This window comes from Pelodiscus sinensis, unplaced genomic scaffold, assembly GCF_049634645.1.
Source record: "Pelodiscus sinensis isolate JC-2024 unplaced genomic scaffold, ASM4963464v1 ctg39, whole genome shotgun sequence".
Taxonomy (NCBI): domain Eukaryota; kingdom Metazoa; phylum Chordata; order Testudines; family Trionychidae; genus Pelodiscus; species Pelodiscus sinensis.
The window spans coordinates 1,387,530-1,400,458 of NW_027466048.1; the positions used below are offsets into that span (position 1 = coordinate 1,387,530).

Consider the following 12,929-nt stretch of genomic DNA (forward strand, 5'->3'; position numbering starts at 1 on the left):
GGCACGGAGTCCGAACTAGCCGGCATTTAAAAATAGCGGCGCCTGGCAAGATGCAAATGAAACCCGGGAAATTCAAATCCCGGGCTTCATTTGCAACTTCGGTTGCCTACATTAACCACCCTAGTTCGAACTAGGGTGGTAGTGTAGACATACCCTCTGTACCTGGGAGCAAGTCACAGAATTACACTGAGCCTTAGTTTCCCAAATGTAAAATGGAGTTCATGCCTCCTTTCTCTGTACTGTTTGTAACTTTTTTGGGGCAGGGCTTGTCTCTCTATGGCTGTGTCTACATTGGCACCCTTTTCCAGAAAACGGATGCTAATGAGACCAGTCGGAATTGCAAATGCCCCGGGGATTTAAATTTCTCCCCCGGCATTTGTATGAACATGGCTGCCGCTTTTTTCCAGCTCGGGGCTTTGCCGGAGAAAAGCGCCAGTCTAGACAGGTATTTTCGGAAAATAAACCCTTTTCCGGAAGATCCCTTATTCCTACTTAAAATCAGGAATAAGGGATCTTCCGGAAAAGGATTTATTTTCCGAAAGATACCTGTCTAGACTGCACTATGCAAATTCCATATCTGATTTTGATTGAATTTCAAAATAGGCTGTTTCGAAATTTGGTGCATCGACACAGCACCAGACTTCAAAATAACACGCTATTTTGAGACATCTCTTAACCCTCATGGAATGAGTGTGACTGGGATGCCAAAATAGCATGCCTGTTGTCTGAAAAATATTTTGAAATAATGGGCAGCTTGTTATGATGTGTGGTAGCTATTTCAGGATACCTCCAGTGTCCCAAAATAGCTGTACAGTGTAGACCTACTCCTATTCCTCGTGAAATGACGGTCACAGGAGTCGGAGTTGTAAGCAGTCCTCTGGCTGCATGTTATTTCAGCATTATCATATATATTGTAGCCCAGTGTCTGAGAGTCTATAACACTGTATCGTTACAAATTCGCCTCTGGGGGGTGTTCCAGACTGGTTATAGTAGCTGTAGCGTTACAGACTCACTTCTGGGGGATGTTCCAGACTGGTTATAGTAGCTGTAGCATTACAAACTCGCCTCTGGGGGGTGTTCCAGACTGGTTATAGTAGCTGTAGCGTTACAGACTCGCCTCTGGGGGGTGTTCCAGACTGGTTATAGTAGCTGTAGCGTTACAGACTCACCTCTGGGGGGTGTTCCAGACTGGTTATAGTAGCTGTAGCGTTACAGACTCACTTCTGGGGGATGTTCCAGACTGGTTATAGTAGCTGTAGCATTACAAACTCGCCTCTGGGGGGTGTTCCAGACTGGTTATAGTAGCTGTAGCGTTACAGACTCGCCTCTGGGGGGTGTTCCAGACTGGTTATAGTAGCTGTAGCGTTACAGACTTGCCTCTGGGGGGTGTTCCAGACTGGTTATAGTAGCTGTAGCATTACAGACTTGCCTCTGGGGGCTGTTCCAGACTGGTTATAGTAGCTGTAGCGTTTCAGACTCACCTCTGGGGGGTGTTCCAGACTGGTTATAGTAGCTGTAGCGTTACAAACTCGCCTCTGGGGGGTGTTCCAGACTGGTTATAGTAGCTGTAGCGTTACAGACTCACCTCTGGGGGGTGTTCCAGACTGGTTATAGTAGCTGTAGCATTACAGACTTGCCTCTGGGGGGTGTTCCAGACTGGTTATAGTAGCTGTAGCGTTACACTCACCTCTGGGGGGTGTTCCAGACTGGTTATAGTAGCTGTAGCGTTACAGACTCACCTCTGGGGGGTGTTCCAGACTGGTTATAGTAGCTGTAGCGTTACAGACTCGCCTCTGGGGGGTGTTCCAGACTGGTTATAGTAGCTGTAGCATTACAGACTTGCCTCTGGGGGGTGTTCCAGACTGGTTATAGTAGCTGTAGCGTTACAGACTTGCTTCTGGGGGGTGTTCCAGACTGGTTATAGTAGCTGTAGCATTACAGACTTGCCTCTGGGGGGTGTTCCAGACTGGTTATAGTAGCTGTAGCGTTACAGACTCGCCTCTGGGGGGTGTTCCAGACTGGTTATAGTAGCTGTAGCGTTACAGACTCACCTCTGGGGGGTGTTCCAGACTGGTTATAGTAGCTGTAGCATTACAGACTTGCCTCTGGGGGGTGTTCCAGACTGGTTATAGTAGCTGTAGCATTACAGACTTGCCTCTGGGGGGTGTTCCAGACTGGTTATAGTAGCTGTAGCGTTACAAACTCGCCTCTGGGGGGTGTTCCAGACTGGTTATAGTAGCTGTAGCGTTACAGACTCGCCTCTGGGGGGTGTTCCTGACTGGTTATAGTAGCTGTAGCATTACAGACTTGCCTCTGGGGGGTGTTCCAGACTGGTTATAGTAGCTGTAGCGTTACAGACTTGCCTCTGGGGGGTGTTCCAGACTGGTTATAGTAGCTGTAGCATTACAGACTTGCCTCTGGGGGGTGTTCCTGACTGGTTATAGTAGCTGTAGCGTTACAGACTCGCCTCTGGGGGGTGTTCCAGACTGGTTATAGTAGCTGTAGCATTACAGACTCACCTCTGGGAGGTGTTCCAGACTGGTTATAGTAGCTGTAGCATTACAAACTCGCCTCTGGGGGGTGTTCCAGACTGGTTATAGTAGCTGTAGCGTTACAGACTCACCTCTGGGAGGTGTTCCAGACTGGTTATAGTAGCTGTAGCATTACAGACTCGCCTCTGGGGGGTGTTCCAGACTGGTTATAGTAGCTGTAGCGTTACAGACTCGCCTCTGGGGGGTGTTCCAGACTGGTTATAGTAGCTGTAGCATTACAGACTCACCTCTGGGAGGTGTTCCAGACTGGTTATAGTAGCTGTAGCATTACAAACTCGCCTCTGGGGGGTGTTCCAGACTGGTTATAGTAGCTGTAGCGTTACAGACTTGCCTCTGGGGGGTGTTCCAGACTGGTTATAGTAGCTGTAGCGTTACAGACTTGCCTCTGGGGGGTGTTCCAGACTGGTTATAGTAGCTGTAGCGTTACAGACTCGCCTCTGGGGGGTGTTCCAGACTGGTTATAGTAGCTGTAGCGTTACAGACTTGCCTCTGGGGGGTGTTCCAGACTGGTTATAGTAGCTGTAGCGTTACAGACTCACCTCTGGGGGGTGTTCCAGACTGGTTATAGTAGCTGTAGCATTACAGACTCGCCTCTGGGGGGTGTTCCAGACTGGTTAGAGTAGCTGTAGCGTTACAGACTCGCCTCTGGGGGGTGTTCTTGCCTCCCACCATGGTGCTCGGCTGAGTTCTGTGCCGCTCAGCTGGGCTGCGGTGGGGGAGCAAGCAGTGCAAGCGCGGCGGCCCAGATGAGCGGTACAGAAGGCAGCCGAGCGCCACAGCGGGAGGGGAAGGAGGGCGGGGCGGTGATGTACACGGCCCCACCCCCTGGCTGTGTACGTCACTGGGGTAGGGTGTAAAAAAACCCAGACACCCTTGATCGAGGGACTGGCTGGGAGAGGAGCGGGCTGGCTGGGGGGGAAGCAGATATTGGGGGGAGGGGCAGAGGCAGCAGTAGCTGGCCAGGGGAGAATGGAGCTTGGGTGGCTGGTGGGAAGCAAAGCTGGTGGGGCGTGGGGGGTGGGAGTCAGGGGCAGTGAGGCTGGCCATGGGAAATCAGGAGGAGGAAGTGGCTGGTGGGAGAGGGAATTGGTTTGCGGGGAGCCGGACTCACCCAGGCGCATGCAGATCCCAGGGTGCTGTCCGCCACACTCATGCATCCCCTACAGAGACAGAGGAGAGCGGAGAGAGAGTGAGAGGCAGGAGGGGGAGAAGAGAAAGAGAGAGACAGAGAGAGGCAGAAGGCGGAGGAGAGCTGGGGGTGGGGGAGGCAGTAGGATGAGGAGAGAGAGAGAGAGAGAGACAGAGCGAGAGACCGGAGGCTCAGAAGAGAAGACCGACATGAAGGAGAGACCTGAAAATCCCGTCTTATGCCGGGCTAATTGGCTAGTCATATCTATAGTAGCCCCATGTCTGTGACTGTGTAACGCTGAAATGCTGACTGTTGCCTCTGGGTGGCGAGTTGCCTCCCTGGCTGTTCCCCAGGAGTGCTGCATGGGGAGTGCTGCATGGGGAGCGCTGGGCCCAAACAGCCACTTGCACTTATTCCCCCACGGCGGCCCGGCTGAGCAGCACAGAAGTCAGCCAAGCGCCAAGACAGGAGAGGAAGGGGGGAGGTGGCGTACACGGCCAGGGGGCGGGGCCTGGCTGTGTGCATCACTGCCCCGCCCCCCTTTGTGCCCCCCTTCACCTCCTGCCATGGGGCTCAGCTGACTTCTGCACCGCTCAGCCGGGCCGCTGAGTGGGAGCAAGTGGCACAAGCGACCGTTTGGGCTCCGCACACCCCATGCAGCTCAGGGAGTGCGGAGCCCAAACGGCCATTTGGGCTCCATGGTCCCCCACGTGAGAGGGAGGAGGGGGAGGAGAAGAGAAAGACAGAGACAGAGAGAGAGGCAGGAGGCGGAGGAGAGCTGAGAGTGGGAGGAGGCAGTAGGAGGAGGAGAGAGAGAGAGGGATGAAGAGGAGAGACCCGAAAATCCCATCTTATGACACGCTATTGGCTAGTATTGAAATAAGGGTCTGAAATGTAGAAATGACGCTGCTGTGTAAACATGCCCCTAGTGCAGAGTTTCTCAAACTGTGGGTCCCAACCCCCTCCCCCAGCCCGGGGGGCTTGCGAGCAACTTAGAGGGTGGTTTCAGCAACTGAAAGGGGGGTTGAGAGCAACTTACAGGGAGGTCGTAGTATCACAAGTTTGAGAACCCCTGCCCTAGTGGGTTGTTTTAAGCCTATTGAAATAAATGGGAATTGGGCCCTTAAGGCCTAGGTTCCCAAATATATTGCTCTGCCCAGCACCCAAGGGAGTTAGGCACCTGGATACTGTTGAGGAGCTGGGCCGAGGTGCTTTTGAAAACCTCCCTCAGGCATTGCTGCAGTTTTAGGTGCCTAAAATCCTTGAATTATCCCATGATCCTCCCCTGCATCACAGGAAATGTGGGCAAGAGGCAGAGAGGGGAAGTGACAGATGCCAGATAAAGTCCTAAGCAGGCAGGCTGTGCCCCTCACAGGTGGGAGCACTCGAAGGGGAGGGGCGCCCATCCCAGCCTGGGAGGAAGTCTGTGAGCAAAGCAATGACTGTAGCAGCAGAGAGACCCAGGCACTCTGACCACCAGCCTGACACCCTCAGGGCTGCAGCCCAGCCCCTCAGCTTCCTGTGCGATCTCACACCCCCGCCCATGTCTCCTGGCCTTTCCTCTGAGACCCGACACAGGTGAGGAGAGCTGCACTGTATTGAACCTGCAGCCCCAGAGGGCCAGATCACATGGTCTGTCCCCAGCATGGGATCCAGACTGGTCCTCCCTCTGTGCCTCAGTTTCTCCAGTGGTACAGTGGTGATAACAGCTCTGTGCTGTGTCTCACCTGGGGTGGGGAGGCTAAATCCGGTCAGACTCTGAGGTGCTCTGACACTGTGGAGGAGAGCGGTGAGTAACTGAGAGAGCTGCAAACACAGGCTGGGTTTGCAGAAAGGCCCAAGGGATTTAGGTATCTCTCAAGCTGATTTTTCAGTCCCAGCCACTTTTTCAGACCCAGTAGCCCAGGGGAGTCAGAAGTGATGAGGCTGAACAGACTTAGTTCTGTCTCCACAGGGCTCTGTCAGTTCTCCTGTCTAACACCCTCCTGTAACACTGACCAGTCACCATTCTCCCCAACGCTGCTTTGCAGTTTCCCACCTGGCGTCAGAGAAGGGACAGACCCCGGCAGCCCCTGGGAGTGGGGACCCCAGCACAGCAGCCTGCAGCGCCTGCCTGGAGCGTGTCCGATCCCAGCTGTGCCCCCCGGCCCAGCCCGGCCCAGCAGGTAACCCCAGCTCATGTGTGTCTGAGCCGCCCACCCCCAGGCACTGCCAGAGGGAACCCAGCTGCGGGGCCAGGCCATGGGGCTCCTGCAGGGCAGGGACACGCCGCCCCCTGCTGGCTGCACTGATCTAGTCCCCATCCCCACTCAGAGCCAGGCTGGGAATGTACCTGCCTCAGCAGGGCCTGGCTGTGGGGCAGTGACACCTAGTGTCCGTTTTCTGGTATTACATGGGAAGATTGAAATAGCTGTAATACAAAGTGATCCAGGGTTTTTTTCGGTGGGAGGTGGGGTCAAAACTCATTATTAGAGACACTGTCTCATGGTTCCACACACACACACACACACACACACACACACACACACACACACACACACACACACACACACACCATTCCCTGGCATCTGGGCCCATGTCCCCCCCATTTCACATCACCCCTTGGTTCCAGCCTTCCCTGCTAGTCTGAGTTTATCCCACAGTTACTCCAAGACCTTCTAGGCCACTCTGGCTGTGAAAAGGGGTCTTAATGTGGGTACTTACCTGGTCCCAGATAGACCAGTCCTGCTGGCGTGGAGCTGCTGGAAGGGTCCCTCGCCAATGTTCCCTCTAATGTTTTCCAGCCGTGTGCAGAATGCCCTGTGCACTGAGGCATGTGTGGATGTGCACCACCAATAGACACACATGCTGCTGGTCCAGGAGCTCAGATTCCTGCCATGCCCCCAACCCCTGGACAGGGGCTGCTGCTGTCCCAAGAGGAGAGCTGGTTTTTAAACGGGTTCCCCTTGCAGACCTGCTCCCGCCTAGCACCTCTGCTGCTGCCTCTGATACAGAGGCAGCAGGGTGGGTGGGCAAGGGGCTCCTCGGGAGTGGGGCTGGAGCGCACTGGCGGATGACTATAGAATAATCGAGTAAGGGATACGAATTCATGCAGTTACTCGACTGTTCAGTTAACCACTATGGAACATCTCTAATTCAAACCCATTTATCCCCATCCCTGCCCGTCACAGGAAGGGGGTAGCTGGGAATGAGCCTCAGAGCACTAATGGTGCCCGTGTCTTTGCAGGGGACGCCGGGTGCAAACTCTGCCCCTCGGACTGGCGGCTGCGCGGGGACAAGTGCTACTGGGTCTCCACAGAAAATAAAACCTGGAACAAGAGCCGCAGCGACTGCGCCGCGAGGGGCTCCCAGCTGCTGGTGATCCGGGACCGGGAGGAGCTGGTAAAGGGGCCGGTAACCCCCTGCTGGGGCTGCCTCTGCCAGGCTGGGCTTGGGTACAGAGCCTGGTCAGACACACTTGAGGACTGGGAGTTTCACAGCTGCCCAGCGGTTTGGTTTGGACGTCCCTGTTCCCATTACTGGTTACTAAGGGGGGTCCAAACTCCTGAGGCAGCTTTGACAGGCCCAGCAGAAATCACTAGTCTCAGCGACAGGGTAGGTGACAGAGGCAGCTCTAAGCCATTGTTAGCCTCCCCTGTGTGCGTGTGCTGAACCCCGCTCAGCTGGGAGTGCGAGTGGGGCTCTGTCTAGATTGCAGGCTTCTTTCAGAAGAAACTTTTCCGGAAGAGATCCTCCGGATAACGTCTTCCGAAAGAGAGCGTCTGCACAGCACAGAGAGCTGTGTGGTCAGTGTAAAGATACTGTCCGCACTGAACGGACGCTCTCTCCCGTGTAAGCTGGGATTGCTATGGATGGAGTGGTCACCAGGACACCTGGGCTTCTTCCTCTTTCCTCTTGTGAAAAAACTCCCTCTTCCCCGCCCACACACGCCTTTATGCAACAGAGCTCTTTCGGAAAAGGGCTTCTTCCTCGTAGAAAGAGGATTTCCAATGTCAGAAAAACCTCTTTGTTTCGATGATTTAAAAAAAAAAAACACAGCTGCAATGTAGATGTAAATGAAGATTTTTTCAGAAAAATGGCCATAAAAAAAACACCCTCTGCAGTGTAGACACCCTGAGAGAGACAGAGCCATCCCTTCCAGTGCCTCCCGACCTGCACCTCCCCTCATTTGGGGCAGGGGCTGTGCTCAACAGCTGTGGGGGCCAGAGTGTGGGGGGGGGGCAGTCCCAGGGCTGAAGGGGAGGCAGATAGCAGGGGCCCCAGTCTGCTCTGCTCGCCAGGCTCCTAGAAGCATGACTTGGGGAAAGGGCGGAGTCACCCCCTCACACACACACCCCCTGGTCGCTGGTACCAAGAAGCAGTTGGGAACTGGTGGAGCCATGTGGTCTGGGGAGGGGTCGCTTCGCTGCTGGTTACTAAGGGGGCAGGCTTGACTCCTGCTGCTGTTCTGGTGCTACTAAGCCCCCAGGCCATTTCAATTGGGGGAAAGTGGTGGAATGGGGGCAGGAAGGGTGGAGAAATGGGGCCAAGATGCTGGGGAGCTCAGCATCCCCCAGTAACGGCCCTGCTGGGTGCAGCTTGTAAGAGGTCAGCTGGAGCTGGGGCTACCATTTACGTGCCATGTGGCTGCCTAGAGCACCATGAAATCAGGGGCAATTTGGTGCCACAGGTTTCGTGGTGCCCCACATGGCTGTGTAGCTTGCGTATTGGTAGGGGTGGCCCAGGAGAGAGGGAGGGGGAAAGAGAGATGCAGATCAGGGCTACACGTCCTGTAGGCCACATGTGGCCCGCAGCCTGTTTGTTTGTGGCCCGCAGTGTAGTTTGTGTTTACGCAGAGCTCAACGTGTGGCCCACAGGAGGAAGCCAGAACAAAGAAGTAATCGATGTCATGCTGTTCTGCAGCTGCGCATTTTCGGAGTTAAATTCCTGGACTGTCATTGCTCAGTGAAAGTGCTGCCATAGGGGTGGAAATCGGGGAATTGTTGCATTTTGTTCATATCAGCAGAACTGACTGAAATGGGGCCTGCGTGTTGTGTAGTCTTTGTGTTCATGCCTGTCGGTGTGAAAAAAGGGATTTGCATGTCTATGAACCACGCTTAAGTTGTGGCCCTCAGCATGTGCTCGGAGCATCACTGTGGCCCCCAGGGCTTCCAAAGTTGAGTAGCCCTGATGTAGGGGGACGGATGGAGGGAGGGAGGGTCTACATGGGGATTGCCAGGCTCACAGCCCCATAATTCTGGTGCTGGACTTGATGACGACTTGGACACGAGAGAACATTCTGGTCACCAGGTGCCTGTCACACTCCCTGCAGGAGGCCCTCCAGGACCTGACGCAAGGCCCCTCTCAGCTCTGGGTGGGACTGTCCCACCCCTCCCCGGAGAAGGCCTGGACCTGGCTGGATGGATCCCGGCTGGATCAGACCCGGTGAGAGATTCCTTGAGTCACTTTCCCTGTGTGGGCAGAAGGGGACAGGGACGGGGAGGGCAGAGGAGGAGCAGGGATGTTCAGGGTGAGGTGACGCTGAGGTTGTCCATTGACAGTCTGTGGAGGGAGCAGAGCAAAGGGGTGAGGCCGGAGCCTTGGGGATCCCCAGAGAGGGGGGCAGGAGAGGGGCAGACATGGACCAGCCAGAGGCAGGAGGGGACCAGGAGGGGCAGCGTCGGCACAGCCCAGCAAGGAGGAGCCGTGGGGCAGGAGAGAGATGGGCAGGGCCTAGCCCAGCAGGGAGGAGGGAGCTGGAGCTGGGCTTGGGCCAGGGAGAGGCCGTTAGAGTCCCTGGGCTGGCCCTGGCAGTGGTGGGGAGGGGCAGCCCCAGGGCAGAGCTGGACGGGAGAACAGGGCAGCTGCGGATCCTGTTAGCACAGGGAAGAGCCGCTGTCGAGTGAGTGTGATGGGGCCACAGGTGCTGACAGGGGCCTTTCCTGTGTGTCGCAGGCTCCCGGTGTCAGGCCCAGCTGAGGGGAACAGCTGTGGGATGATGAAGGGGAATCAGATTCATTCACAAGGCTGCAGCTCTGCACATCAGTGGATTTGCCAGCGAGACGCCGTCCCCCTCTGAGCAGGGTATGGAGGAGACCTCAGAGCACGGCTCCATTATCCCCGTGTCACACCTGGGGAAACCGAGTCACAGACACTCACCTGCCCAAGATCACACCGAGAATTGGTGACAAAATGGAAAATGGAACCCAGGAGTCCTGGCTCCCAGCCCTCCCTCAGTCTGTAGAAGTGAGTCCAAGTTCCGGTTTTGTTGTTCCAACAGGGCTAGGCTGAGGGGTGTCACGCTGTGCTGAGCCTTGGGGACGGTTATCTCTAGTCCTCTCCCCTAGTACTGGGGAGAGAAGAGTCTGCCCCAGATCCCCAGCTCACGTAAATCAGCCCAGATCCAGAGTGTCCCAGCTGGGCATCTGGCCAGTGACTCCAGGGGAGCTTCGGCTCCATTGGCACCAGCTGGGGATCTGGGTTTTCCCCTCTATTTCACCCCTTTTCATTTCCTGGCACCTCTGTCAGGTCCCACTCTCAGCTCTGTTCCCCGGCCCCTCCATTGCTGCCATCAAGCCTGTGACCTGACACCTCTCTGCCCATCCTGCCCTAACCGATCGTTAACTCCTGTCACTAGGCTGCTGGATAGGATGCTAAACACCTGCTGGGTGACTAAGACACTTTCCCTCTCAGTGCCTCAATTTCCCCATCTGTGAAATGGGGATAATCAAACTGACCTGGCTGCAGCATTTCAAGATCTCCTGCAGCAGCCCCTCAGTCAGCAAGAAGCCATGAGGGGCAGGGTGTTTTCACGGGCAGGCCAGCTTTGGGACTCTGCAGTCCAAGGGCCCAGCCCCACCCTTTCAACACACCCAGCTCAGAGCTGGAGGGAACATTTTAAGGTTTAAACTTTGTGAAACTTCAGAGCCAGAAGGAAAAGTAACAACCCAACCTATCCCCCACCCCATTCCAGCAGCCACAGGGTGCATCTACATGGCAGGGTTTTTATGCAAAAACAACACTTACGTCCACACTGCAATTGCGTTCTTGTGACAGGTAGAACAGAGGGTTTTTTCTGACAGTAGTAAACCTCATTCTAGAAGGAAGACGCCTTTTTCAGAAAAAGACGTGTGCGGACAAGGAAGAGGGAGGTTTTTTGAAAGAAGAGGTCTCCAGGAAAAAGCATAGGTGCCCTGGTGGCCACCCCGTCCACAGTAATCACAATGCGAGAGTGTCCAATCAGTGTGGATGCTCTCTGTTGAAAAATCAGATGGTTGTTTTGATGCACTTTGGCCATGTGGACCCACTCTTTTGAAGAACACATTTGCGCCGTAGGTCTAAATCAGTGTTTCTGAAACTTTTTAAGACCGAGAAACATCAATCTTTTTTTTTTATGAGGAACACCAAGATCTGCAGGAAAATATGCAAATGAGATTGTGGCTCATGCAAATGAGTCCCTTATTAGTATATTTTTTGCAGAGAAAACTCGTAGTGTAGACATGGCCACAGTGTGTGTGTCTGGCTTTATAAAGCAGATGCTCACTGCTTCTCTAGTATATTCTCAATTAACACAGTGTGTTGCCTTCTCCCCTGAAAAAGATCCCGTGTGCTTCTTATAAGCATAACTAGCTTCATCCGCTGACACCCCTGCTCCCTCTGTGCTGTTGGTTTGTATTGTGGGAACAGGTCAATCCCACTTCTCAAGCCACGTGTTTCTGCACCTTTCGTTCTTTGCTAGACGCCCCTCAGATCCCTTGGTAGCTGCCTCGTCCCTAAGCTGGGCAGCCTGATGCTCTTAGTTGCTCCTCCTATGGACCCATTGCCTGGGCTTTGTCATCCCTGGTCCCTGGCTCTGAATGTTTTCCTGTTCCTCCAGGGCCCTTTATTATAAGTCGCCAGCCTCTAGATGCTGAAGAACCCATGCTCAGAGGGACACTAATATGGTACTTCCTGATCGAGGGGTACATGTCCAGCCCTGGATTGGGATTCAACAGACCTGGGTCTACCACTTTCCAGTGGGGTGACTTTGGGCAAGACACTGTCCCTTTCTGTGACTCAGTTTCCCCATCTGCCGAATGGGGATAATGAACCTTCTTTCCTTTGGAAAGTAGGTTGAGCGCTGCAGATGAGACAAGCTAGAGGCGCTTTGCCAATATATCAACTGTCGTTAATGTGGGGGAAGGAAAAAACTACCAGGGAGTCGGTCCCACCCGTGTGAAAGAGTTTCTAGCAGGAGCTGATTCCAGCTCAGGACCAACATTAAAGTCTAGGAAGAGAAGGGTCCTTTATAGTGTCCATGCTAGTGCTTACACCAGTCCTGTTAACAATTCCCCCCTCCCCCAGTTACAGTGGCCTAATGTCTGAGGTGCTGAGGGAGGGGCAACCTTTACTGACCCACAAATGGGCTTGTCTGGCCTTACACTCTGCAAAGGACCGACAAGCTGGGTGGGGCCGAGGGAGCAGCCCCTGGGGCATTAGTGGCCAGCCGGCTCGGCCCCAGACCCAGCTGCCATTCAGTGGGGCTCCAGGGGAACCCCTCAAACACCCAGAGGGGCCGGCCAGGGCCAGGTCATCAGCCTTGCAGGGGAGGGGAAGGTGGAGCAAAGGCCTGTGGCAGGACCTCAGCCTATCGGGGACAGGGATGACCTCACAGAGAGACTCTGACAACAGCCACTCAGGACAGAGGCGCAAGGCCGGGGCAAGCTCAGAGATTCCCGCGGTTTGGCAGCAGCGCGGCCCCTTCCCAGGGTCTCTGCGGGGGCCAGATGGAGAATTGGGACCGAGGGGCGGGGGCAAGAGGAGCCTCATCGGCGTTTTCTACTTCCCTGCGGCCGGCAGTGCCGGACCCGGAGAGACAGTGGGAGCCTCAGAGAGGTTTGGAGCCTGCTCAGTTTGGTTCCCCTTTGCCCCCTCCCCTCCCTCTGTCTCGCCTTCTTCGGGCTTTTTCCCCCTTTCCCTGCCCCACCAAGCACGGTGGGTGGGTGTTGGGGCGGTCGGAGGCCTCACTCAGAGCTGAGCTGGCAGAGCGCTGGGAGCCAGAGGTGACCTGGCCCGTCCTTTTGAACATCTGTTGAGCCCTCTCCCCTCCCCCTGCTGCCTCGGAGCTCCAAGTCTTGCTGCGGATTGGTCGAGTGGGTGGTTACTGACAGGGGAGACTCGCGGCCTTTTATTCTCTTTAAAACTGTTCTCGGTGAGTCGTTATTAATAGTTCCCAGCCATGCTGGAAGGGCCTAACACGTGGGGCTCTGCAGGGGTCTGTTCTGGGATGG

At 55.0% G+C, this 12,929-nt stretch overlaps 1 protein-coding gene across 1 annotated transcript in view; it reads left to right on the forward strand.

Moving 5' to 3' along the window:
* Positions 1–12,022, forward strand: part of LOC142826421 (maestro heat-like repeat family member 5) — a 39,933-nt gene extending 27,911 nt beyond the window's left edge. Inside the window, exons 15-19 of the mRNA XM_075918673.1 lie at positions 5,673–5,846; positions 6,908–7,062; positions 8,993–9,105; positions 9,616–9,906; positions 11,537–12,022. Of these exons, the coding sequence (XP_075774788.1) occupies positions 5,673–5,846; positions 6,908–7,062; positions 8,993–9,105; positions 9,616–9,739 (566 nt within the window). The 3' untranslated portion in view covers positions 9,740–9,906; positions 11,537–12,022. The remainder of the gene's footprint in view (positions 1–5,672; positions 5,847–6,907; positions 7,063–8,992; positions 9,106–9,615; positions 9,907–11,536) is intronic.
* The last annotated feature ends 907 nt before the right edge of the window (positions 12,023–12,929 follow it).